We start from the raw sequence: 27,232 nt of genomic DNA, 5'->3' as shown, positions 1-27,232 counted from the left end.
GCAGTTTAAGCTTATTCCATGCAATCTTTTTGCAAAGACAGTTGCTAATCCATGAGATAGCTTTCCACTGAAGTTTCCTTTGCTGCTTTCTATTCAAAAGGTTTAAAAAATGATGTAAGGTGTTCAAATATATTGCATTTGGGGAGTTTTTTGTTTGGTTGATTTTTGTTCACACTTTTTAGGAGTCCTGAACAGCTAAGCACAACACAGCAGCAGAGCTGTCCCTATCTCTTTCTTTAACTATTTTTATAGCCACAAAGCTAATGCCTGCTGTTAATCCATAGCTACTATATTGACCACTTGCAGCCATCTAGGGATAACCCCTAATAAGAGATTATGTGTTTTCTCTAGCTTACCTGCTTCGTTCTAAGGCTCCTTCAAAGACCTGCAGTGAATGCTACATCCCATTCTCCTTCTGCCAGTCCTCACTGCAGTTTAAGTACAGTCTCTATGGCCTTTTCTGTTCTCTTAAACGTTCTTGTCTTAGTGAGTAAAAAAGGAGAGAGAAGAGTCTGAAGTACAAGCCACAATAGGTCTGACATAGGAATGTAGGCTTGGAGAGGCCATGGTCAACTGGAGGCTTTGGGAATTTGCTGTGCACAGACAAAGAGACTCCACAGCTCCCAAGCATCATGTTTGTCCCTCTGTGTGTGTGGCAGTGCTGGCACTATTGGAATTTGACTCCCTGCAGAGCAGCAGAGGGTCCTTTTGACCCGGCAACTTGGTGCCTGTGAGGGCCTGCAAAGGGCCTTGTTGGGTCACCAGCTGCAATCTGCAGCTGTTGCTGGCCACCATGCCATAACTCCTGTCATAAACTGGTCAGGTCCTTTCTAAAATAGCATCTTTTCTGGTTCACTCCTCATCTATTGAAGAGCTAATCCTGAACCTCCCTGCTGTGAGCATTAAAAATCACTTTGTGATGCCCAGCATAAATTTATTCACAGTCAAACTGTAACTCTCATTTGTGAATCCATTTGGCCCTTAATGAAACAGCTCTTTCCCTAACTGGTGTTTATCCCACTAATATGTTTCTCAAGAAGTTATGTTTTCACAGCCATTAGACCAAGACAAGCTGTTCTAGTCTTCTCAAATAGGCTGCACATGTCCCTAGACTGCCCTAGCTGGTCTTCTCTTTACTGTTTGAATTTATTTGGGTTCTTTAGGAAGGGAAAGACAGTTTGTATTGAGACACTTTTTATTTGTTACTCTGTTTTTAAAGGACCAAAATGTCAGTTAAAGAAATAAAAAGCATTGAAACCGTAGAATGTGTGTCTCCTTCCACCAGTAATATTATCTGTGAGGTCTTTTGTCTCTCCTCTGATGGAATCATGAAGACGTTTGTGTGCTGCTGTCTTAGAGAAGGAATGCTGCAGCTCCAGCAGTGCTGCCTGGCGCCGAGGAGCCTCCCAGCTGGGGATGCATTCAGGCAGTGCTGTCTCTCTTGGCCCGTTCTCTGGTCTCCATGCAGACTGACATGCAGATTCTGGAAGGGATTTGAGTTCAGGCCTTCCTGGCGTCTGAACACTGCAGGAATGCTGTTCTTGCAGAATTGATTCATGGGGACGTCGACCTTGAAGCAGACGTGCAGTGCGCCCTTCAAGAGGTCTCGTTTGTGAGAGACTAGACAAAAATGTTTCTTCCTATATGGAGGAAGGAGCAGGGTTTACACTGTCATCTAGGTCTCTTATTTTAGCAGGGACTACAACTAGTGAAATGGCTCAGCTGGGATTTCCCAGGCAAAGTGAAGCAGCCCAGATATTTGTTATTGCCTTGACACCTAGTGAGCTTAGAGCTGGTTTTTATGCTTTGGAAAGGAAAATATTCTGCTCCACCCCAATGCATAAGATATAAATGGGTATGGATGTTTTGTGCTCTCTTCTCCTTTCTTCCGTAAGCATCTGTCTTCCATTTATGGTCTCTTAAGCAATATTATGGTATAAATGGTGCTTTGCGTTGGTGTGTTTTTAAATTCTTTTAGGAACTGTTGCAACTGGGACTGAGGATGCTCACTGGGATGTGGCCTTTTAGCTCCCTCAGCCACAGTTTGACTCACCGCTTGAATACTTTTACCATGTGTTAATCATTTGTACCGTTGAGGATTCAGATACTGGTACAAAGTCAAAGCCGCGTTGTATAGGAACTGTTCAAACATAAAGTATATTTGAGTCCTGTAGCCAAAGAATGGACTTCAGCAGCTACTGTGCTGAACATTCTGAGTGTTTGATGTTTAATGTTTCTATGTTTTTAAGTGAAATAATGTTGTTCAGATAAATCAGCATGGCCCAGGGTAGGTCTCTGCCAGTCATGCTTGGAAGCCAGAGGGCAATAAAACTGCTCAGTTTTGAATTAATTCAAGCTGCTGGTTTGGACTTTCATTTCCAGAGGCCAGCTGTTGAAACTGTTCTTTGTAGTGTTGATCATCATTAAGTGAAATATTTGTTTCTTCATCTCTCTGGAGAAAAAGGTGGGCAGCTTTTCCATTTCAGATGCAGGGATTAAATTATCAGTAGCTTGTAAATGCCATTTCAAAAGGGATTTCCTTACCTGGACTTTATTGTATTGTATTGTATTGTATTGTATTGTATTATTTTCTTTTAATCCAATAGGAAAAAGAGCAGGACAATTTGGGGACTTTTTATACAGGGCCATTTTTGGACTATATGAAAATGACAACATCTTACTTAGTTGCCCAACTTCTTGAATGCCTGTGCAGTTTGAATTCAGAAGTGCTGTAAAGCCAGCACTGCTGTGGCAGGGTGAGTAGGAATCTGTTCCTTCTCTTTTACCTGCAGAATTCCTTAGTCAGTTAAAATAAATTAGATGTGTGTATGTACTTTGCATAACAATGTGGAGGTGTCAATGCAACAGGTAATGTTGCATTAGCAAAAAGCAGCTCAACTTGCTTTGCTGTGCTGATATACCACATCATGCTTTGTTTGGATTAGTAGCATTTCATACAAGTAGTATCTTTTCACTTTTTTACAGGCTACACAGAATATAAAAATTGTTGGAGACAGTAAACATGGAGTTTACCAGTATAGTTTTATACATTCTTTAGGGTAAATCTTTGAATTAAAATAGCATCTGATAATGTCACTGATGCACCCTTAAGGAAGAAAGGCAAATCACGTAAATGGAGGAGGATGAGTCATGGAAACTGTGCTGAACTCTTAAACTGGTATAGTCAGTAAGGAGGCAAGAGCTTGCAATGGTACTAGACCACTTACCAAATATACAACGTGCAGTGAAGACAGTGAGTTGGTGAGTTCAGTGGTGGTGTCCTGATTAACACCAGCTGAACATCTACGCGGTGTTGCAGTCTCTGCATTGTTCACATGAGAGCTGCCAGTTAGTTTTATGGAGGTTGTTACTCATACTTCTCAAGGCAAAAGGTTGTTTGAATTGCTCTCATGTGTCAGTGGCAACTTTAAATGATAAGATAAAAAATAAGCAGATAACTTTCTCGTCTGCAAACTCTGAACAAGTCATTAATCCATCAGGACTGGTTTAGTATACAGAACTTTTGCCTCTGTTTTAGATCGAACCTTGCCCTCTGCTTAAGTATTATCAAAGGGAAGGCTTAATTCTGCTTGATGAGTCTGGTTATATTCTTGCAAATATTACTTGTGGTGGAAGCATGAGATGCTTAGTAAATGCAGTACTTACTAGTTCCACGTCGTCACCTACTTCTCCAGTTAATCTGCCAACTTCTTTCAAGTAGTAGTTATCCAGGATAAGGGGATTCATAGGACCTCTTCCTTAATGGAGAAGTATTTTATTGTCACACATTGTTATTGGTTAAGAAAATTAGAATTAATGCACAGCACCCCTAAAAAACCTCAGATAATTTACAGTTTGTGTGGCTATTGTTACTAAATCACAAAACCTGAATTTCTTTGAGAACTTCAGGAGCTAACACTTTGTGGTCTTTCATTGTTATCCCGAGTGAATTAATTTAACAAAAAATGCTTACCTGTGAAGTCCCGGTGGTATGTTGTGATCCCCAGAGCCCTTTCAGTGTTCCGTAGCATATTGGTGGTTCTTGCAGAAAAGTGATGTTCTAGCTCATTGACAGTGGAGTTGGGGGCCACTGTCTTTGGTGGTTTTGGGTAGTATATTTGACTCTTTTCTTTAGCAAACTTAGGAAGCTGAAGGATGAGAAGAAATAAGTAAGGCATAAACCAGATATGTATGCTGGATGGAAAAGCCTATTTTAAAGGTTTGAAATAACACATGTCACGTCATCCTCCCCTCCCCTGAATATCTGTTTAGTAAGTGCTAATAAAAGGAAAAATGTGGTGGAAAATTGTCTTCAGTATAGCATTACTACTCAAGTGGAAGATATAACAGGTACATAATTTTGCTGAACTCAATTCAAATAACTTGGAATCAAGTTCTCCATGGTAGCCGCACCTAGGCAGAACATTACATGTTATATAAGCTTTATATTGTAGTTACGTTTATAGACTGCCTTAAAATGGACTGCCGCTTTTGTTCCCTTGCCACCTCTGTAAGACTCTGTGTCTACAAAGACTCTGTGTCTTTATTTTTTCACTGCTATTTTTTTCTTACTTATGACTTTTATTTGCCATCAAACTTTGGATTACATCACTTTGGGAAGAGAACTAGTGTTTAAGCAAACTGAAGAATAGTAGAAACATGACCATTCATGAACAGATTCACTCCTCTGTTTTATGGACCAGCCCAGTCTCCCTCCTTACACTGCGGAAGGCAAGGCTGGAGTCAGACTGTCCACAAAGAGAATGTCTGCTTTCTTGGAGGCATGGAAATAGAGTCACTGTCCTGTCAGTGTGTTGTCAGGACTTGCAGAGAGGTAGGAGCAGCAAAGATTCACTGCTGCCCAAACCCATTTCTCTGAAGGGCTGCACAGCATAATCTGGGTTTCTGAATGAAGCCCCACCCTCTCCTCCCTTAAATGTGTGGTCAACAGCTGTTATTGCTGCTGCTGCTTCTGATTCTTATCTGCAGAGCTGCTTGGCTAGGTTCAGTGAGAGCTACTTAGTACTTAACGTACTCCAGTCACAGGACAGTCTGCTGGATTCTGATCTTGTTTTTACAAGGTGCTTCAAAAAGATGGACCCAATTTGAAATCCCTATTGCTTTCAAATTGTGTCCATCTTTTAGAAACATCCTGTATATTGCAGAGGTGGCTGAAAACTCTTTCTAAAGCTTTTCACTCTTTGTATGCATGATGCCTAATTCATGGCCTGCCAGTGTTTGGGACAGTACAGGAGCTCTCTGTGTGAAAATGTCTCCCATGAAAGAGATGCAGAGAAGTTTAATGAAAAAAGGCATTTTGCTCTTTTTTGTATGAACTACATACTTGGAAGTATCCGTGCTGTCCTGGCCAGTGCACAGCCTTCTTCTGGGAGTCAGAGGGGATACTGACAACTTCATGCCTATATGGATTACCTGTAGGGGAAATATATAACATGTTCTAATGGAACACCATTGATCATAATGACAGATGGATCTGCATTTTAAGCTGCTGCTAATGTCTCTTCTGCCTTTGGAGACCGACATCATGGATCTGCAGACAGAACTCAGTTTCACTCTTTTGGTACAAGATCAGCAGGGTTCTGCCTCAGTTTCCCTATTTACCTGACAACGATGCTGTCAGCATTAACTGCATAACATCTACTCTGAGTTTTGTAAAGGTGAGATGTAGAAAAGGCACAGAGCTTTTAAATACAACTTTCCAGTGGCAAAAGTCACCTGAGTGTGATCTGGGTTATTTGTACTTACCCAGAGACTTCTCCTTCAGTCACTGAGAACTGCAGTGTCCTGATCTCAGAAGAAGACAAACCATATGAAGGGAACAGCAGATTAAGTTAGAGTATTTTCTGAGTGCCTGTGGTAGCTACAGCCTTAGCCAGTAATTCTGAACATGCAAAGCTTTGCTGGAAATAGGTCTTGGCCTCTGATGATCTTCCCGTTGTACAAAAATAGGCTTTGTAAGCCCATCTCCACATGATTGGTGTTTCTTAAATTGATCAATGACTACTCCTAGCATTGCATATTCTGTGGAAAGATTTTGGGTTTGGATGGAGAAATACTCCACTAAAAATGGTTAGTGTAGCCAACTATATACATAACTGTTACAGCACTGTGCCAATGACTGGGAATGGCAGCTAATTAGTGCAAATTGACCTGCCACTTAACACTATCAGCTTTTCCTATGCTGAAAAGCTTCTTATCCATGCAGGTATATGCTTTTCTGTTTCACACAGTTGTTGCCAACCCCTTCCTGGCAGGTGCTGCTGTGGTACACAGAGGTGCCGGCTTTCTCCTGTCCCAAATCCCCCGTAACCCTACGTGGTCAGTGGCTGCCAAGGACTCCTCATTCCTTCATGCAGTTCATCTTAAAAGTTTTCCAAAACAAAGTACCTGTCAAAGTCCCAGTGTATGAGAATGCCTCCAGGGAAAAGCAGAATAAGAGGAAAAAGTTCATGCCCTTTTCCTCCGATATATTACGTAAAACACTCTCAGGGTAAAATACTGCTAGAGTTAAAACCAAACACCTCATGAAGGCTTACGTGGTGTTCTGTAAATAATGAATCATCTCAGTCTTCATAAGGAAGAAGAAGAGTTGCTTTTTCTCCCTGGACCTTGTTCTACCATCTGTATAGTGAATAAGATACTTTAAATCATTCGGCCATTATTTCAGGGATACCTCTGTTGTCCTCAGCAAAGATATGGCAGGCATGACTTTGGCTCCAAAATTGTTAGTTTTTCACACCACTTATGAATTTTTTTGCCTTTCTCTTGTGCTCTATTGGACTATGAAGAATTATTTTTTCAGACAGAAGGCATCAGATAGACTAAATGATCCATCTTGCTTTTGTGGGGATTAACAGCTATGTTTAGAGTTCTGTTGGCTTCTGAGGCTACAAGGTGTTCATGTGAATTTATTCATAATTCTTAGTGCTGAGGTATCCTCCATTGAGACTGAAACTATCAGAACACAGAGCTCTAGTTTAAGCCAAGATGCTTAGCTTGACCACTTATATATTCAGAATCTAGCTCTGTTAAGCTTCAGTAGAAAAGAGCATGACTTCAGTAGGGTTTCTAAGTAAGTTTCAAGAAAAATGGTAAACCAATAGAGTGTGGTCTTACCTCTGGTCTTCCCCAGAACAACCACATCAAAAGGCTTGGTAGGGATATTGGGATGGAAAGGCTGATGACTGCTTGCATAGACCCCAGTGTCTCGATCCTCAGGTGATCTGAAGTTTGGGAACACGGCATACCTAGAGATGTGTGTCTGGAAGGGATGAGAGCTGGGAAACGGCAGGCACAGTGGTCTTGGGTTGGTTTGAGTTGGCAGGAAGTAGGAAAGAAAAAAGGAAAATTTTCTCACTTTGCGTTTCACAGAGTTTTAGCATTCAATATGACACTTTGCAAGACGTGAGAGAGATGTGAGAATCAGAAAGGCAATATCTTAGTTCTTTAATTCCCTCTTGCTTGCACTCTGCAAAGAGTTCACGATGATTCCCTTGCAGCTTTTTTACATCATCAGTCATATGAATTCACATTTACTTTTATGCGGCTTAAGGGAAGGAAAGTGTGGACTTCTGATTCTTGCACAGCTCCAAGTAATAGTAACGGAGTTTGTGCTTTTGGAATCAATATTTGCCTCTAAAAAGACATTTATTTCTATGAGGAAGGAGGATAAAGCTAAACTGGACAGTTTATGGGATACTGAGAACCAGGATTTCATGGAGTCTCCATGTTCCTATGACTGTTCTTTTCAGCTTTTGTTTTTTCATTATAGAATAATTAAAAAACTTATTAAAATCAGTGAAATCCTGAAATCTTCTGAGGAAAATGAAAGCAGTGGTTTATTCTACAGTGTATTTAAAAAAGATGGACTCAATTTCAAAGATATCTGAACTTTACCACAACTGCATAGAACAACTTACTGAGAGCAGATGCCTTTCTCCAATTGCTGTACAGACCAAAGTCACAGCCTTGTTATACAGGAGTCAAATTATTTCAATTCCTGAGGCCGTGCATGATGACATAAAAAGATGTCTTAACAAGCTGGGCTTTTCTGAGGCTTCTGTCTCATAAATCTGCTTTATACATATTCTAGATCCCTTAGCTGTGCTTAGTAGATGCTCCCAAACACTTTAAGTCATGTGAGGTAAAGAGGCCATGAACAACACAGCCCAGAAAACCCAGTGAGCCCATAGGCAAGTCAGCAAGATCGCTATTTGTTAGGAGAGTGGGTGTGCTGGACAAACACTGCTGACCTCCTCAACCTATCGTTACATGCTTCATTCGAGAGAGTTTTTTACCTATTAGTGTTGCTGCTGCTAATTGCCAAGGAACTTGCACTGTGCAGTTACAGCTGTAAGAGGAACAACTCGCTTTTTATTTCATTAAGGAAAAATAAAACATAGCATAGGTGAAATGTACTTACTTAGCTGAACTGTCTGGTGGTTTACGAAGCCTATATTAGGGAAGAAAAATAATAAGTTACGTGAAGTGATCCATGTTCATTTGCACTGCATTTTATCTGAATCTGTGCAATCAATATACACTAGGGACAAAGCCATATGTAAGCAGTGCAGGCAACATTTTTACTGATACTGCTCATTACATGATTGTGTTGCCAAGTGACAAAGACTGAAGAGACACCAGGAACAAGTCATGTACAGAATGGCTTTTTAAAAGGAGTGAGGGAAAAATCTCTCCTCTTATACTTTTGTGTAATAAGCTCTATATTAATTAACAATGGTATGTGCTATTAGTAAAAATTAATCTTTTTATCAGTAATGCAAAACAGAAAACATATACTGTTTCTGCTTGCAGAGAAAATACTTATTCATTCCATGCTTATAAATTATTTATAGTTTACCATGGAGACTTATTTTGTGCTTCAAGTAAATTTTAAAAATGGGATCAGAAGAAAACACTAACTTTAAAGGGCAAGAATTTAGTCACTGAGGCTAGCTAAGAGTCTCTTAGCAATTGCACCAAGTCAGATGAATGTCTAAGACTAAAAAATTGATTAATTTATGTAATGGTTCTTTGTGGTATAATGAAAAAAATTTAAAATGTCTGAAAGACAATGAGTAGTTCACCTGGAGCTCTGAAATCTGACGTATTTTGTGAGGAAGGCTTAGTTACCAGGTCTTACTTGAAAGGGTCTTTACTGTGTATGGGTAGGAGAGGTTGTCTAATGATAGTCTTTTTTTAAGCTTTATTATTTGTACAGTGATCACACAAAGTTTCTCGATTCTACAAGCCATACACCAAAATCTCCATATTGCCCAAACCGCTTGTTTTTCTCAGTGAAGAGAGGGATGTCCCAGATTCATTCCCAAGCAGGAGATGCCGATAATTTCTCAGAGGTGCTCCCCTTGCTCAGTTCGAGGACAGGACTGTGCGGGATGTTAATGGGCCCCATGCGGACTTCATAATTTCAGACTGAGCAGTTCCTCCCACAGCTGGGATTGCTCGGCAGCCTGGTTGGTGACACAGCCGTGCCAGGGGAGCTGCACCCACACTCTGGTCACGTCACCTGTGACTCAGGAGCTGCAACTTGGCCACTCTACCGTTGAATTAGTCTTTGTAAAATAGGTGTTGCGCAGTTGCAAAGATGAAATATCCCCCTTGCTCAAAGCATTTAAATACAGTCCTGTGTTTCTTTCTTTCCAGATTAGCATGGGTGTTTTGAAGATAAACTTCAAGTGCCTGATCATTTTTTTTCACACGTTCTGATACAACATCCAGTCATGCATTTCATTGTGAAATCTGTGCTGTGATGCCATGGGACTCAAGTGCAATCAACATGAGGTGTGATATCTCACAAGTTACCCTGACAGCATAACTCATGCCTCAATTGAGCTGAACAAAAGATCTGCTTTTAATGTATGATGCTACAAAGATAACAGGACTTTCTCAAAGTGTTGGATTCTGACAATCATTTGTATATTGTTACATTTATAATGACCTGGGACTCTGATGGAAACCTTGTGGCTGAATTGAAAATGGAAAGCTTTTACATAAATAGCCATGCTTACAGAACAGCAATCTTTAAAAGTTTATTCCACAGATACTTCTCATTGGTTTTCCATTTCTGCAGTTAGAACTGGTGCTGTATGTCTACTGGTGCTGTAGATGTGAAGGAAAATACTTCTTAGTGTTTATTACAATTGTAACACAATGTGGTTTGAAAATAAACACTAAGAAGTATTTCAGTTTTCATTTCCATTCACATTGTGTTGCAATGTGAACTGTTACATTTTTCATTGCATTAATTGGACATGTTCCTGACACAAATATGCAAAAATAAGGCCAATCTGTCTGCTTTGTGCTCTGGCATGGCGGAACTAAAGTACTTTTGTAGGGTACTTTTTGTTGTAACATCTAAACTTAAGGTAGCAATAAACTAAGGTTGAATATGCATTTTCATGACTTTACTATGATTTAGAGAAGTTTTGTGAGCTCAGATTGTAAGAGCCAGCAAAGCTTTGCATTTTCAAAGGTAGACAGTTGTTTAGAGTGTTCCTTAGGTTTTCAAAACTCAAACTGGGTTAATCAAGCCTGAATCTACCCAGAATGGATGGATTATAGAAAAGTAGAGCTCTTGCTGTGAGAGAAGAAAAGAATAGTAGCTTTTCCAAATCTAGCCCTGAGATGCTTTCACTGGAGTTCTAGTAGATTTTTGCTGGAGTCTACCAGTATCACACAAGAAACAGTTGCTCAGTGTTATGTTGTCTGCCCCTTTATGTTCAGTCTACAGAGGATATGGAGTCTATCAGTCTGTTGAAAAGAAGTCAGACTCAAGCTGGAGGGCCTTATGCTCCCAGTTTGGAAAGGCCCAGAACAAATCCAGGTAGTGGTCCAGATAGACACCATCCCATTTCCCTAACAAGGAGTGCACTGTGGGCACTTGTCAAACACTTTTGGATAAAAGAAGCATAAACCAAGTTCCATGTGTGAGAGAGTATCTGTATGGAAACACTGGCTTCGCCTGTGGTAGCTCTGCAGCTCCCTGCCTGACGTAGTGTATAGCACTGGGTGCAGAGACACTTTTTCAGTGATGGTAATAAAAGACACATTGGAACCTGTATGACCTTCAGGAGGAGCTTCCACTTCCCACTATTTTTCTACTTCCTGACACATGGTAGGAGCCTCTGAAGAGCTGTTTCTTCTGTCACATGTGGTGTCGGCCTGAGGGTGATGCAGTGTGGGGACCCTCATGACTTTCAGCTTCTTTTCTAGACCTGGCCAGAGAACTTTTTGTTGCTCTTTCTTGTTAATTTCCCACCAACTCAGTAAATTATGAAGAGAAAAAGATGAATCGCTCCTGTCAGTTTTAACAGGAAAGATATGACTGGAGAATAGACTGTTTCATGGTGCTAAATTGGCTTTCTCTACAGCCCTTTATTCTTTCAAAGGGAGACAATCACTTCTCTTGCCTAACCTTAAAACCTGCTTAGTCAGGGAGGTGCAGGTCAGGGAACCACTGAGGGTCAGGAACTGGGGGACAGCGAGGGGAATGGAAGTAGGCTGTGGCGTGAAAAACGGTGAAAGCCGATAAAAACCCCCATGGAAAAAAAAACAACAAACAAGCCAGTTTTGATTCATTCAGTGCTGTCACTGAACCCACCAAAAACCTCATTGGTGTTACTTGTCTTTGGGAGGACAGCTGCAAATGCTCCAACCTGACGTAGTGCGTGTGTGTGTATATAACTAGGGTTGCTGCCAGTGGCTGAAGAGTGTTTTTCAAGGCCCTTCAGGATTTTTGCAGTCTTGTTTGGTGTGAACTTGAAGACTCATTATACCTCTAGATGGGAAGAGGCAACTCCTTCTCTCCATTTGACTGGGAGGGCATATGTATGTGTCCCACTGCTAATGCACTTACAAATGCACATTTGCAGAAATCCAGTGGTTCATTTTAGTGAAAAACTGCACAAGGATATGAAGCGTGCTTACTTAAGACAAAGGCATAGTTGTCCCATGAAAGTGTACAGAGTTATTGCAAATGCCTGGTAATTCATTTCCCACAAAAGACAGTAATGGCTCAAAGAAGCCCTCACAGGCTATAAGGTAAATAAACTGAGTGTTAATGGCTCCCAGGTAAGCCTGTAGAGAACCACTTGGAGAGTATTTTTCAGGAAAGGTTCCATAAGGCTGTCACTGCTTAATAGTCCCTGACAGCAAGAAGAATATTTGCTCTGAAAGACGTTAGGCTGTGAATGTGGAAGATATTTTGTGTGTGTGTTTCACAGCATGTTGCAGGTTAAGATGTTGGTGCAAAGTAATGGAGAAAAAGTACATCAATGTGCTGTTGATCAAATATTCAGAGTCCAAGTTTGTGTACTTTTCAGTATGTACAGGGGCAGAGTTTGAGCTGCTCTTGTGTAAAACCTCATTCCTCCTTATTCAGCTTGCATAAGGGCACAGAGTCCCAGCAGTTCCTGGTTCCCCAGAAAGGTGCCGTAATCTGTGCCTCAGCCTGTGCACATGGATGATCTATTCTGGTGACGAGCTGGGACAAGGAATGCTCTTGCTGTGAAGTGAGTGGGTCCCAGAGCATCCTTCACCAAGAAGCATTTGAGGTTGGCCAGCCTAGGAGTTACTGAAAGCACAGCAAGACTCCTACCCCACGCAAAGGGCAGTTTTAAATTTTACTCCACAATCTGTCAGTTTTTCTGCTTTTTCAGGGATATCGCTATAAATGTTACACAACAGGATGCTTACCTGACTAGCCAGTCACAGTGGATCAAATTGTTGCCCAGCATAATTCCATGGCAGTCAATGAAATTTTCTTGAGGATGGATTAGGTAATAAAAGAACCACCCAGCTTGACTGTGCAACATGGGAGTGCCCACTTCACATGAATGTTGGTTTTAAGACAACTTTTAAAGTGCTCCATTATTTTACGGGACAGTTCTTGTCACTTAGTGATTAGGAAACTTGCAGGAAGAAACTTGCTGGGAAACTTGCTACTTCCTTGTAGCTTGTAATCAAATTCTGCAGAAGCAGCACAGCCAGTGCCTCTAATGTGCATTGCTGGTCAAAGGCCATAAGCTGTCCCAGTAGAAAGGAGTTTTGGCTTGTGCACTGTTGTAGGTAACCACACTCCTGCTTGTGCAGCATGCTGTAATGGGGTAATAGAGAAGCCTGCAAAGAGCAGTGGATTGCAAAGAGCCCCGTAGCAGGTTTCCTCGTGTAGCTTCTGTGACCTGTTTACAGTTAGCTCTCCTGCTTTGCTCCAGTGTCTGGGTTTACACAAAGTGGGGAGTGGGTACCTCACATGCAGAGAGGCTAAAGGAAGAGTAGTAGAATCAAACAATGTGTCTCATGGCCCTATAACGATAACTGAGAAATCATCACAGAATTATTCTCAGGTTTCTAATATGCTGTAGTTATCAGTGCTAATATGAGAGGTGTAACATGTTATTTTCTCTGCTTTTGAAGAATTTACATTTACACTTTAAATTATCTTAATCTAAAATCTCAGCAGTTTGGTCAGATTTGAGCGTTTTGCTGGTGCCATCAAGTGGCAAAATGTTGGATTGCAAAGCTCCAGTAGCATCCAAATTCACTCAATCTGAGATCTCTTGAAGAGCAGCAGTGAGGAAAACAATCCTTGCCAATCCTCCTCCAAAAATACACACACACACACACACATATATATATATAAATATACTAGCAAAATGGACTAAAATACACATGGTGTCATGGTTCCTTTAGTTACTTGAGTTTAATGTGGATTCTAACTAGTAGAAAGACTAATATTTTTTAGTATTGGAAGTTGATAAATATGTGCAGCCTGTAAAGCAAACTGAGAGACTGTTGTTGAGGGATACTAAACTGAAGGGGTACAATGTTGTATTCTGAATTTCCTTCCCAACTGTGTTTGCTCTCCTTTGTTACTAGCTAATCCCTTTTTTGCAGGACATGGCCCTTCACATTTCATATCATATCTGCACTTCGTATCGTATGTGAATAATATCACCAGAGTGGAATGAATATTCAGTTTGCTGTTATATGCACTAAATTCACAATCTGGTTAATGCACTGTTTAAACTTACAATTCATCATTCATCCGCACATCACTTTTTTTCAGCTGGGTGACATAATATTGGTCAGTGGGAAGGCTCCTGTGCAAAGAGAAAGCATAAGTATATAAAGCTTGTGCTCTATTTGCTTATAAACATCCCAGTAATTGGCTATGGTTTTGTCTTGATTTCTCAGATAAACCTTAATATCAAAACTCCTAGATGCTGCCAGTGTGGAAATCTGTCCTGGGCTTCAAAATTTTAGGTCCTGCAGGGCTGGATTTGGAGAGGTGCTGGGCACCCCTGCCTGAATCTAAAGTTCCTGGGAATGCTGAGCATTTCCCCCTGTGAACGCCTGGCCCTTACAGCCCCTCACCACTGTGGCAGAATGCAAACCCCCCTCTCTCCCCCTCCCTCCTTCAGTATGGAAGGAGTAGGCACATCTCCCTCTCTCTCTGACTTGAGGCTAACAGCTTCTTTTGTTTGGCCCCAGAGCACCCTGGCCAGGGCCATTAGGAGAAGGGAGTGCCGAGGTGCCACTGAGCCGCTGGGCACCTGCGGCCAGTGGGGGGGATGTTTGGAGGCTTCAGGGGCACCCACAGCCAGTGTGGGGGTGCAGAGAAGCTTCTAGAATGCCTACAGTCAGATCTGATCAGCCAATACAAAAATGGGATTCTCGTCGAGACTCCGCCCATTGTCGCGGGTCTCTCGGAGCACAAGCAAGATGCTGCCGCTGAGAGCGACCACCGGGATGGAGACTCCGCTTGCCTTGCCGCCACGGGTGTGAGTAAAACTTCTCGCAGGATTGCGAGTATATTTATACTTTCCGTGCACATTTGCACGCGTAGCTTTCCATGCTCAATACGAGCACGTGTATAAATTATTTCCTCGCACAATCGTGAGTATATTTTCCTCCCGTGCTTCCACATAAGCACGTGTAACTTTCCGTACACATTTGCACGTGTACTTTCCGTGCTCAATACGAGCACGTGTATAAATTATTTCCTTGCATAGTCGCGAGTGTATTTTCCTCCCGTGTTTCCACATAAGCATGTGTAATATTCCGTGCACATTTGCACGTGTAAGTAAATTAACCCTCGCAGGATTGTGAGTGTATTATAAATTTACCCTCACACAATCGCGAATGTATTAACTTTCCGTACTCACTACGAGTACGTATATCTCTTTAGAATAATCCCACACCATGTTTAGGCAAAAGTGTGTACTTCTCCGGGACTCAGGGACGGCTCCACCATTGTTGTGGGTGAAGCCATGTGCTTGCACTCTGTGGACCGCCTGTTGTATTAGTTGCTGCCCGTTAATAATTTTCCTCAACTGATATCCGAACCTGTATTTAAGTTACTTTTGGAGTGCTAAAACCCTGTTTCTCACCGGTTTAATAAAAGTTGTTTTGGACCTTGTTGTCCCTTAAACTGACCTTGAGGTGCCTCTGTGACACCAGACACCCCTAACACTCAGAGCTATGGGAATGCCCTGAATGGGGGCAGGTGCCAACCTTTGATCCTGTAAGGAGTTAAATTACTCCTACATTTTGGGGATCACGTTCAGCTTCTTTTGATGCCAAAGAGCTTCCAGAATCCAGCCAAAATGCATGGTTCTTTTCACTGAAAAAAATCTGAACAGAAGACAGCACCATACCCGTCTTTGAATTTAAAAGTAATCCTGGTTATATGTGCAAATTGGGGGATGAAAGTCTGAATAGCAGCCCCACAGAAAGAAATCTGGGGTGCAGTGTGCTCTGGCAGCCAAAAGGGTCAACTGTGTCCTGGGGTGCACCAAACATCACACAGCTGGTCAAGGGAGGGGACTGTCCCATTCTGCACTGATGCAGCCCACCTTGAGTACTGTGTGCACTTTTGGGCACATCAATATAAGGACGTTAAACTATCCAAGTGCATCCAGAGGAGAATGACCAAGCTGGTGGAAGGTCTCAAGGGCAAGACTTACGAGAAGCAGCTGAGGTCACTTGGCTTGTTCAGCTTGGAGAAGAGAAGGCTGAGGGGTGACCTCATTGCAGCCTACAGCTTCTTCAAGGGGAGCAATGGAGAGGCAGGTGCTGATCTCCTCTCTCTGGTGACCAGCAATAGGACACAAGGAAATGAGATGAAGCTGCATCAGGGGAAGCTCAGGTCAGACATTAGGAAAAGTTTCTTAACAGGCTCCACAGCAAGTGGCCGTGGCACCAAGGCTGTCAGAGTTTAAGGAGCATCCAGATAACACTTAAGTCAGCGATGAAGAGCAGGGAGTTGGACTTGATCATCCTTATGGGACCCTTCCAGCTTGGAGATATTCTATGATTCTATAATCATTGTACAGAGAGGCTAGTTTGTGGTAATGCAGAGGAGAGCAAGGACAGGAATGCGTGTTTCCAGCCTTTGGGTCATGTTTAACCCTTGGACAGCCATGCAGATGACTAGTCTCCATCTTCCATTCCTGTTCTCCAAGGAAGCTTGCAGGGCTGAAGGCTATCTTTGAACTTCTCCGAGTTAACCCTAAACAGCAACATGTTCTCCCCAGGCTGGTAAGGTGGTAAGGTCCTCTGACTATTACTTGCTACTGTTTCTTTAATGTTGGCAGGGAAGAGATAAGAAAAAGTGGTATTAAGCAAATCAAATCAAAAAGGATGAAAGGATGATTCTGCCTTCAAAGCTTTTTTTTTTTTTTTTTTTCCACTAATGCTGTCATGATGAACGTGAAGTTTTGGAACTACTTTCAGTGGAAGTAGCACAAATCCCACTGTATTCAGAAGACAAAATTGGTTTTGGTAAGAGGCCAGGAAAAAAAGCTGAGCACTGATTTTTCATGTTTATGCCTATAGGATTTGTTGATGCTGTAAATTAGGCCAGTAGTGACATTTTTAAAATCGGGAAGGGTGTTTGGGACAACAACCAACAGTAAATAATTATCAAATGATGGGGGGAAAAAAAGGAAATTTGGAACTTAGAGTGTTTCAGCAAAACACTGAGATTTGTGGGTACCAGTATATTCCCACATTCATATTTAGGGCATTGTGAAAAGAGCAGAAGCTTAGATTGCCCACTTTTGGAATGCAGATATTTGCACATCTCAGTCTATGTTGCTGTCTAACCAGTTAGCTGTCTGTTGGTCTTCTTTTTAAAAAGACTTCACATAAACATTTTGACTGTGAGGAGTAAATGTCTAACCTACCTTGGCCAAGGGAATACACCACTACCATAATGCTGATGTCTTTTGACGAATGTACATGGAGACTTGTCCTTTGCCCTGTGGTCTTCTGGCAGTGCAGGCAGTGTAATTCCTCCATGCTCCCTTTCAGCTCCACAGGGAAGCTCGCAGCAGTGAAGGGATTTCCTGAACTCTGTGTACCTGAAAGAGAAAAAAAAGCGCACAAATGTCCTTTAATGGCAGCAACAGTGATGGTTACTTGAAATCTTTTAAACAATGACAACTTGGATTTATTTTCTTGGCTCTGACTTACTCAGCCGTATTCTGGGTATTGCTATTATGGTGAACTGGCACTAGGAGAACTAAGTACAACGGTGATTGGTAGTTGTTTAATGAAGGCTGAATCAAGTCTATTACGTTTTGATCAGTGAAAGGAAGAAAGAAGAGGATAGATACATGCAGCGTGTACTTCTTACAGTGTAATTGTGTCTCAGCTGCCAGCACATAGATACCTGCACTGTCCCTTCAGTGCTATGTAAGTGGCATATGGACAGTGGATATATGCAACAGCACAGATTAAAGCTTTGGCGTCTAATTCCCACTGATTTCAGAATTTATTATTTGTGCCTTTGAAAACCTCCCCTCTCCATCCCTAGAGAGGAGTGATAGGTGTTCCTCTTCACACTGAATGCAAGCTGTGTCGGGTACTTCACATGGATGTGCTAGTGCCTGAGAATATACAGTACATTTCCATACATCTGTGTCATTTGAAATCAAGCAGTTTGGTGTGTTTAGGTGCATGTTCACCTCACATAGTTTTGGTTCACAGTGTTGTAAAGATGGACACTGAGCTCTCAGAAAAATGAAAGCTTCCTTTTCTTGTGGGTGGCAGCAGTTTTCCAGGCAGAGGAACACATACACAGCCAACCATCTTCTTCTTAAGGAGAGAAATTCTGCAAGGAGCAGGGATTTTGGGCTCAATGGTCCTTTTGGGTCCCTTCCAACTTGAGATATTGTAGGAGAGCCAAAGTGAGTGATTTAAATTTGACTTATTTGTCCAGGATTTTCTGAAAACCTTATCAAGGAAGTAATGAACTGCTGTGGTATGTGATGGGGATGGTCACCCTCCAGATGTTTTACTGATGTGCCTTCTTCATTCATGTGAAAATAGAGAGAGTGATGTATAGGTGAATGGGTTGGAAACCAGCAGCCATGTGTGTGTTTGTTGTCAGCCTTTCCATCATTAGTTGGCCCTGATTCTTGCTTTAGCTAGACCTCATCTGTGTTACCACCTTTTTTCTGTTATTGGGTGTTTCTTTATGGAAGAGTGAAGCAGCTGGATGTGGCTGCAGAGCAGCAGCAGTGCCTTTGCCACTGCGGTGCAGCCACTGTGCTGCTCTCCCAGCAGTGGTCAATCATGCAGATGCACCAACTCGTTCCCGATTAACTTGGGTTTCTCTGCGCTGTGCTTCAAGGCGTGGTGCTACTCTAGGTTTCCTGACGGAGAAAAGTATGGCAGCTAAGGGAATCCTTGTTTAAGCAGAGATGTCATTAAGCTCTGCTAGTGTTGGTCACTGCTTTGGAAATGGAGGGAAAGGGTGCTTTCTCTTAAGCTATACGGGAAAAAAGTGCCACTCTGCAGTTATTATCTGGATTCAGGCTTACAGTGTTTTTCAGGTGTAAGGTTCCCCCAATTCTGATTTAGTCTTATATTGATTCAAAGGTAGAATAACATCCCTGAGCCCACATCTCCTAAAATGTGAGGGAAAGTAGGTTTGTTATTATGTGGCTACGAGCTTTCCATGAGCATTACAATCCTGACCTTTGTTATGAGTATGGGTTTTCAAGGAAGAAAAAATAAATGGCTACAAAAACTTCTCAGGGTACATTTAGATTCAAACTGTGGCAGAGTCCTAGATATCTAAACAGTTCTTAGGGAAATCTGTGGGAGAGATCATGAGCTACAACACACAGAGAGCACTGCTGTGTTGTGTTTTGTTATCTCGGTTTCTCGGCAGTGCGGTGCCCTCCTACCATGGAGCTCCTTACATGTGGCTCAGTGCTACTCTGCTGCTGCCTAAAGCTGTTCCTTTATCCATTGTACCAGGGTGCAAAGGCCAATATGTATTGTATGATGAAACAAAATAAGAATCTGATGTGCCATAGATTAACAGAAAGCCAACTCTCACTGAAAACATTAATAAATCATTCCTGATGGCTATCTATAGGTTATTAAATTGCCCAACAACCACTTTACCTTAGACAGAAAGAGAAGCAGTGCACACAAAGGTTTGATTATTCATTCATCTCAAACAGGACTTTGTTAAGCTTAAAATGTTTCTAAGTCTCCTTCTCACAAAGAAACATTTATAGCTGATATTGATCCAGTGATGCTGAAGATCTCAAGGACTCACAAAAAAGTGTCTCTGACCAGAGAATATGAAATAAGAGCCAGGCTGAACAAAGTTTTAAAGACTGCATCATGAACAATCCTTAATAGTCAATGATTTAACAGAGACTGTTACCATTTCTAACTTCCATATTTGTAGGTTTATTCTGAATTCTGACAGCCAACTTCTGGCTTTCTGGCTCTTTTGTTCTGACCCAAAAAAACCGAAAAGTGCTAACCTTTTGGGATCAGAACATTAGTTTGCTAATGTCTCCTTTATTTTTAAAAAGTTATGTTTTCCCCTTCAAAGAGTGTATGAAATCAGTATTTTAGAGTCTGAGCTTGTGAGGGGCTCCAGTAACTGATCTGATCAGTGCACGAAGCCAACACATCTGAGGGGGTGTGTTGCCAACAGCTCCCAGACAGTCTGTGGAAAGAGAGTTCTTAGAGGGACAGGATTAGGACCTGCATCTCTATGGGTGTATTCACACTGTCATTTTAATTTGGATCAGGAGTGCACTTTCGACATGAATCTCCTAATGGTCTCTATTTTGCAGTGCCTTGTTCTTGGAGTACATGAACTGGGTTCTTTCTGGATGAAACTAATAGGAAGATGTGCTCCAGGAATGCACCAGGAGGGCACTGCAGCCACAATTGGAGCCTCAGTTGCTGGAATCACACTAGAGGTAATCCAAAGTAAAGAACACCTGAAATGCTTTTTTTTTTTCTGGACCTCAGATCCTCAGCACCGACTGTTTCACTCTGCTTATTTTCTCCTGTAGTCTATAATACTTGCCAACATAGACATAGTCACTGAGCAACATACCGATGTGGAATTCAGTGAAATTTTTGTGGGGTGGGAATAGCTGAACTTTTAAAAAATTAACTCTTGCCAAATAAACATATAAATAACTATCTACATCATCTTAGTATATCAATGCTGAATCTGACTATCTGATCATAGGGTAAAATCCTTGGAGTACCTTCTTTGTATTTATAGAACCTCGCATTACACAAATACACATATATATACCTCTGGTTATTCAGGGGCACTGTTTATCTGTGCAAATATTGGTAATGAATACTCTACTCCATGATGATAATGTAATAAAATTCATGGACACATTATCTTTAAAAGCTGAGAAAAGCTATGTTCTATTTATTTGCCTGTAATTATGTCACTTAGAAAAAAATGCACCATTTTAAAAACATGCATGATATTGTAAAACATGCATGATATTGTAAAACATGCAGGCACCCTCTTTTTAGTTATAAATTGGTGAGTTCATGTGTGTGTTTTACATTAGCATTTACATTAGCAAAATGTGGCTTATTGCCTGTGTTACTATACAGATTTTTCTGTTCACAGAGGAAAGAAATGTTACAACCTGGCCATGTTTGTTTCTTTTTTGTGTTTCGGAGTTGGGTCTGAAATAGTTGTCATCTGAAAGATGTTTTGCTGGTGTGTTCAGATCCTTTTGCTTTCTGTGTAGCCAACATGAATCTTTCCTGTACATTCACTAAAATTTAGCTAAGGCCTGTCATTCGGTAAACTTTCAAGTCTGTCAATAGTTAAAATGGTTCAGATGGAAATTCACCCAAATTCCTGTAATACGAGGAACAGAACAAAAACTTGCCTCAGGGAAGATACATAACTTTGACACACTTTGACAAGTGTGATAATGCAATGGTATCAAAATACTCTGACTGATGTTGGAAATGAGATGTTACAAATATTGGAAGAAGTTAGTAGTAGTAGTAAACTGGAAGGCTATCAGTAAGATGAAAAACTAAGAGTTGATTTTCCTAACAAAAGAGAGAAAATCTCACTTGAAAGAATACTGTAGTACTTGAGGCTAACTCTGGAATCTGTTATGGATGTAAAGAAGAGAAATTTAGATCCAAAAAGTTTTGTAATGAGTACTGAGAATCATGAAGGTTCAGCTTTCCAGAACTTTAGAAACTACAGGAATTCTGCCGTATCCTGTGCCTTAGATAACAGTATAATTAGGGCCTGTAAAACACAGTAAAAATGCTTTGATTCCTGAAACTTCCTGATTACACATTGATGGCTATGAAAGCAAAATGCAGGCTTCCCATAATTTTAAATTTAAATGTTAAAGTTTATCTCCGTATTTCTAGGTCAACCTGTAATCTAGGGAAAACAGTTCAAACCAGGAGCAGATCAAAGAATAGTATGAGAAATGTTCATGATCAGTTTGTGAAATATGCTAATTTTTCCAAATTAGAAGTACAATATACTTGTTATTTTTATTCTTTACAAAAACTGTTTCAACAGATTTTGAACCCTAAAGGCACAGTATAACATATTTTAGCAGTTTTCATTTCAGCTTCAATCAACATATTTCCCAGGGAACTGACAATTGTACAAAGCAGAGAACGTTTGGTTTCATTAAAACAAAAAGAAAAAATTGTGTCATGCCAGAAAAACGTAACTATTAGGAAATACTTTTGGTAACAGCAAATGAATATCATATACTTCTAATGGAATCATTAACTTTTGCAAGTTGTGGTCTTACCTGTCTTGTGAGACAGTTGGACGAGAAGGAATTTGAAGTGGGGTTAGTACCTCATTGGACTCATAAGTTCTTGATAAGTTTTGAGTTCCCTCAGTTTCTCTGTGGTAGTGGGGCTGGTCATATAGCAGCATCATGGTTCGTATTTGTGCTTCTAGGGGAAGATGCAAGCATGAAATATCAAAGGTTTTATTAGTGCATATGGATGCTAAGGAGAAAATATAGATGAGTTCCACCTAATTCTGGCAAGTGTCAACAGGAAACAATGGTTGCTTTTACTACTGCTACTGGTTATTTGTAGCAGGTTACAAAATAAAACAAAACAAAAAAAAAGGAGGCAGAATAATAAGGTGTGATACTGTTACTTTGTGTTACTGTTGAACAGAAGCTAGAAATAAACTTTCAAGTAATGGGAGGAGGAAGTTTGGACTTTTCCTCAGAAAGTCTTACTTGTGAAAGTCTCACTTGGTGAAGTTGGATTCACTGTAAAGTTCCAGTCACACTCTAAAAAGGATGGAGTTAAATCCCTGATTGATATTTTTAGTAGGTTTTTTTTTTTTCCTTAATTGCCATGATTTTTGTCTTCTACCTCTGTGCTGAGGGCAAGTGCTATAGTCCTCTTTTCTTGAGTGAAGTTATATTTGAGCACTGGTTGGTTAGCTCATTGTGAGGAAAGGTACTGTGTTAGTTCAGTATAAAACCTTCTGTTCTCTAGAATGCCATACAGGCATTTATATCGGAACAAGTTCCCTCTGCTCTGAGCTGCTCTGTTGTGTGAGAAAAAAAAGTACCAGGACTTGTACTTTCTACCCAGTGAAGCTCTGGTTCACAGCATCAAGGGTCTTCTCTCAGAAACCACCAGCAACTTCTTAGATGAAGTATTAATATATGAAGAAGCACTGCTGCTTCTTCTCCTCCACCAAGAGGCAGCAGAGCATTCCCTGCATCTGTGCCCTGCTGCTTCTGGGAGAATCCATGGTTTTCCTGAGAAGCCCATTTGCTCTATGATGAGCCCAGTAAGGTTGTATGATAACTTTTAGTAGAAGTTCACAGGTACAATTTGAATTTGCTCTGCTCTTCACAAGCTGTGACAAGGCTCCTTTTGACTAAAAACCAGTGGTTTATCACATGGAGAAGGCTGAGAGGCCTTTGTTTTACCTCCTTACATTTTGAGTTGTACCTTTAAGGTACTTCTGCATTGCTCTGCACTTAATGGTCTGGTAGCTTTTGGATGCGGATCTTAGAATGGCAAGAGGAGTCTGAGGAGAGTCTCAAGGAGAAAGGAACAATATGCATTCATCATACACATTTGCTATCCTCACTTTGGCAAAGGTTTGACAAAAAGAGTATTTTGATCTAACCCTCTTCTTCTCAGGCACATGTCAGTGAAATGCAAAACATTTTGCTTTGCCTTATTAAAATAAGGAACTAATTTAAAGATATTTGAAATATGTTGTTATTCTTCTAGGATGTCTGAGGGTTTGAGCGATGTGTATTGTAGGAAAAGAAGCTGATGTAGCATGGTCAAGTGAAAAAATTCAAATTAATTCTGTCATGCTGGCAGTTTTTAGAGTGTTGGGTGGTCTGCTATGGTATCTACATGAGCACTATGGGAATCATACTGATGATTCAGAATCAAGTACTACTGGCTTGCAAAGAGAAAAATGTTCAGAATTATTGATTTGCAATCTGCAAATGGACAAGAAACAGAAGCCAGACTTCCCTTCCGTCAGGTCTGTTGTGGTTCTGAACTGTAATGGTGTTCTGAGTACACACAATTCAGATTCTAGTGGAATTTCCTCTATCCAGCTTCATCAGCCTTTCTGGGAAATGTATTTCTGGCTCCCAGAATTGCAGCTGTGGCCTATGACTAGTACCTTTTTTGTCCCTTCCTGTTGTACACATAGGGAGGTGCCACCATTCACATCTTCTCCTTACAGCTGCATGACAGCAGCTGCCCACTGAGGCAGGGATCTATACCACCAATTTCACTGCATCAGTTTCCTGGCATTTCAGCCGTCATCCATAGCACCAGACCTTGATCTGATTGCATTCAGCTCCAGTTCCACAACATATGTAAAGACTTACATGCATCTGCAGTCTGACCCATCATACCATAAAGTCATCGAATCATCAAATGTTCTCAGTTGCAAGGGACTCATAAGGATCATCAAGTCCAACTCCTGTTTGTGCATAGGACAACCCCAGAATTTACACCATGTGTCTGAGGGCATAGTGATGCAGCAGATTTCAGTCTTGCTAGTTAGGTTCAGCTGTTTCCTCTTCAGCTTTCAGGTTAGCACACTGTTAGCAACTGCAGGTGCAAGTGCTTGAGTGTACTTTAGAATTGTGGAGCCCTTTCTGAGCTGCATGGACACACCTGCTCTGGTTGAAGTGCTTCTGGGTGCAAGAGTGGGTACCAAAGCCAATTCGACAAGTGTTGGACAAGACTATTGGACAGGCTGACAAGAATCCTTGGAGCAGGAGCATGACAACCTGTTGCTGTGAAGGACAGTGTCAAGTAGGAGCTTGCCATGTGTCCAGTTTCCAATTTTGTCTCCAGGGAAAAGAATGGCCACAGAGACAGCACAAGTCAGCGTGCTGGAGACTTGTGAGAGCTGCACTTTATGAGATGATAGGATCCCGGTCCTATGGGCCTTCAGGTCAAAGAAACCGCAAACAAGAAAAAGAAGCATGCAAGAATAAAAAAACCCCAACAAAAACAGGAAACGAAAAACCCCAGCAAGACTGCTATCATCAGCAAGTACCACAAATCCTTGTGAGATTATAAGAGTACCTCCTGAACTAGATGCTAGGACCTCCTCATCCCTGAACCCAACTCCACTCCAGAAACATGACCTGTAACCTGCTCTAGAACCATCAAGTGAGCTAGAACCCCATCTAGAACCATCAGGTGAGCTAGAACCCACTCTAGACAACTCGCCACCTCTCCAGATCCCTCTGTACAGCCTTCCTGCCCTCAAGCAGATCAACAGTCCCACCCAACTTGATGTCATCTGCAAACTTACTGAGGGTGCACTCAATCCCCAACACCAGCCTCACCAATAGGTAGCAGTTCATACCCCCTCATCAGTAGGGTTCTAAACATACGCTTCCCATGTCCCTGCAGCTGCACTAGTCCAAAGCCACTGTACAAATCCTAAAACCTGCCTTAAGCTCCAGAAGCGTAGGTGATTACGCAACATTTCCAGGTGGCTGGCTTGAGAACCTCAAGTTCCCAGCCCTCGGCACCTACCTTTAGCAGCAGGATCCAAACCAAGGGCCAAGGCACCCCAAGGAACAACACTCTTTGATCCAAGACATGCAGAAGGACATCCACTGTCTGCCCAGTTCTTTTCCCTGGGTCCAGTTCCTTGGCAGAAGTCGTCAAGGGGGTTGTAGCTCAGTGAGGCCACTCAGGCTAGAGGGCTGTAGACAGGGGAGGATAACAGTAGGAGAAAGATGATGAAGTCAGCTTGAGCCACGTGCTGGCAGGACCAAAGTCCCAAGTCCTTATTGATCCAGGGGAAATCACCCACAAAGTTCTTTTTGCTAAGCTTTATTGTCTGTCTTCAGAAAAGAAGGTTAGTAGGAAACTGTGTAGAGGAAAACTATGAACTGAGCCTACCTTCTTGTGCCATGCAGTGTGCTGTGACCATGCTTTGGCCTGTATTCTGATAGTATTTGACATCACAGTGAGAGTGTTGGGGTTCTCTTGGGGTGATACACAGAATGAGGCAGCTGGTGCTGTCAGCGGGTGGTTACCTAGTGTAGGAGGGGAAAGGATGTTAGAAGATATTTGGGAGCTGGGATCCAAGGCACAGGTAGGTGATGGGCTCTTTTACCTCTCCTGAATAAAGCAGTAAATATAGACACAAGCCAAGCCAAAAACCAGTTTATTACAGAAAATTTGATTGGGAAGGATTGGGTGAACGCGTGTGGGTCTCAGTTCAATTCTTGACAAATTGGCTGAGCCTAGAACATATCAAATAAGGCAGGCAGCATGGCAGCAGGACTTCTGTGAATTGCCACTTCTTATTCCCATTCTCAGAGTTATCAATATTCTTTGCTTAGGTCTTGTGTGGGATTTTCACACCATCCTTTGAAACAGTTGGATCTGGCCACTGTTGGAGTTTGGATTCTGGTTAGTTGGCTTGTTGGGTGTTTCTGCTTTCCTGTGTTTGACAGACATGGTGATAGATTTTGATCTGTTTTACTTTCTTCTTCTGACCTTCTCCTTTCTTTCCGTGTGTTTTTTGTTTGAGTTGAATTGTCGTCAAAATAAATGGATGTGTTTGAAAAGAGTGTTTTTGTTCTGTTGTTTCTTTCACCAGACAGGGCAAAATTAGCTGGAGGTCCTGCTTTTCTTGGAAAAGCAGTGTGAAAAAAAGCTGGAAGCAATTCTTTTGGCAAGTGATAATACATAAATAGCTTTTCTGAATACCTATTAAGTGCACTGTCGTGTTATTATTATCCAGTGGAGCCGGTAATTGGTTTATTATGATTTTGGACCACTAGTTTGTTTTTAACATGGATGGCTTGGCCGCCACATAAAAGTGAACTACGCTTTAATGTTTGTGCCATGTACGTGTGATATAGCTGTATCAGTAATTCCTAGAATTCACAGGTTTAATGTATTATGAAAAAAAAATAGCTCATTGTTTCTTTTTCATGCTTCATCTTAGTATAGAGCTGAATGTATGGAAAGGCTCAGCAGAATCTTTTCCTTCATTTCATTAATTACTCAGCTGTTGAAAAACTCTGTTATTTCCTTCCAGAAAAATACTATGGAAGATTTAGTTGGTGTTGTAAGATACTATGGGAATGTCCTGCCCTTGTTGTTATTATAGAGGGTGTGCTGACTGCAGGGAGGCTTAGGACATCACTTCTAACCTCTAAATCTGCACATAGAAGACATCACCCCACATGTAAATCTATCAGTACCTAAGCTGGATGTATCTCTGCCACCTGTATTTCCAGGTTATTGAATTTCTTTGGGAAACAACTAATTGGAAAGACTGAGGTCCCTGATACCTCTCTGCATAGCTTGCTTACCAGGCTACAGTGGCTGTTCTGTGCTCATGTGACAAAAGGGTCAGGGA

At 41.4% G+C, this 27,232-nt stretch overlaps 1 protein-coding gene across 1 annotated transcript; it reads right to left on the bottom strand.

Annotated features, from left to right (window-relative positions):
* Window positions 1-1,229: 1,229 nt before the first annotated feature.
* On the bottom strand, window positions 1,230-22,267 carry SPMIP4 (sperm microtubule inner protein 4; the record flags this gene model as incomplete). The annotated part of the gene is made up of 9 exons (XM_080364200.1): window positions 1,230-1,640; window positions 3,667-3,758; window positions 3,974-4,148; window positions 5,345-5,433; window positions 7,138-7,322; window positions 8,444-8,473; window positions 14,073-14,141; window positions 17,229-17,405; window positions 22,134-22,267. 9 exons carry the CDS (start codon window positions 22,265-22,267, stop codon window positions 1,230-1,232), a joined length of 1,362 nt encoding a protein of 453 aa, XP_080220326.1.
* Between the last annotated feature and the right edge of the window lie 4,965 nt (window positions 22,268-27,232).

Source organism: Nesoenas mayeri (genome assembly GCF_963082525.1).
Source record: "Nesoenas mayeri genome assembly, chromosome: 2".
Lineage (NCBI taxonomy): Eukaryota > Metazoa > Chordata > Aves > Columbiformes > Columbidae > Nesoenas > Nesoenas mayeri.
The sequence above is the reverse complement of the archived record's forward strand: the minus strand, read 5'-3'. Positions and strand labels throughout refer to the sequence as shown.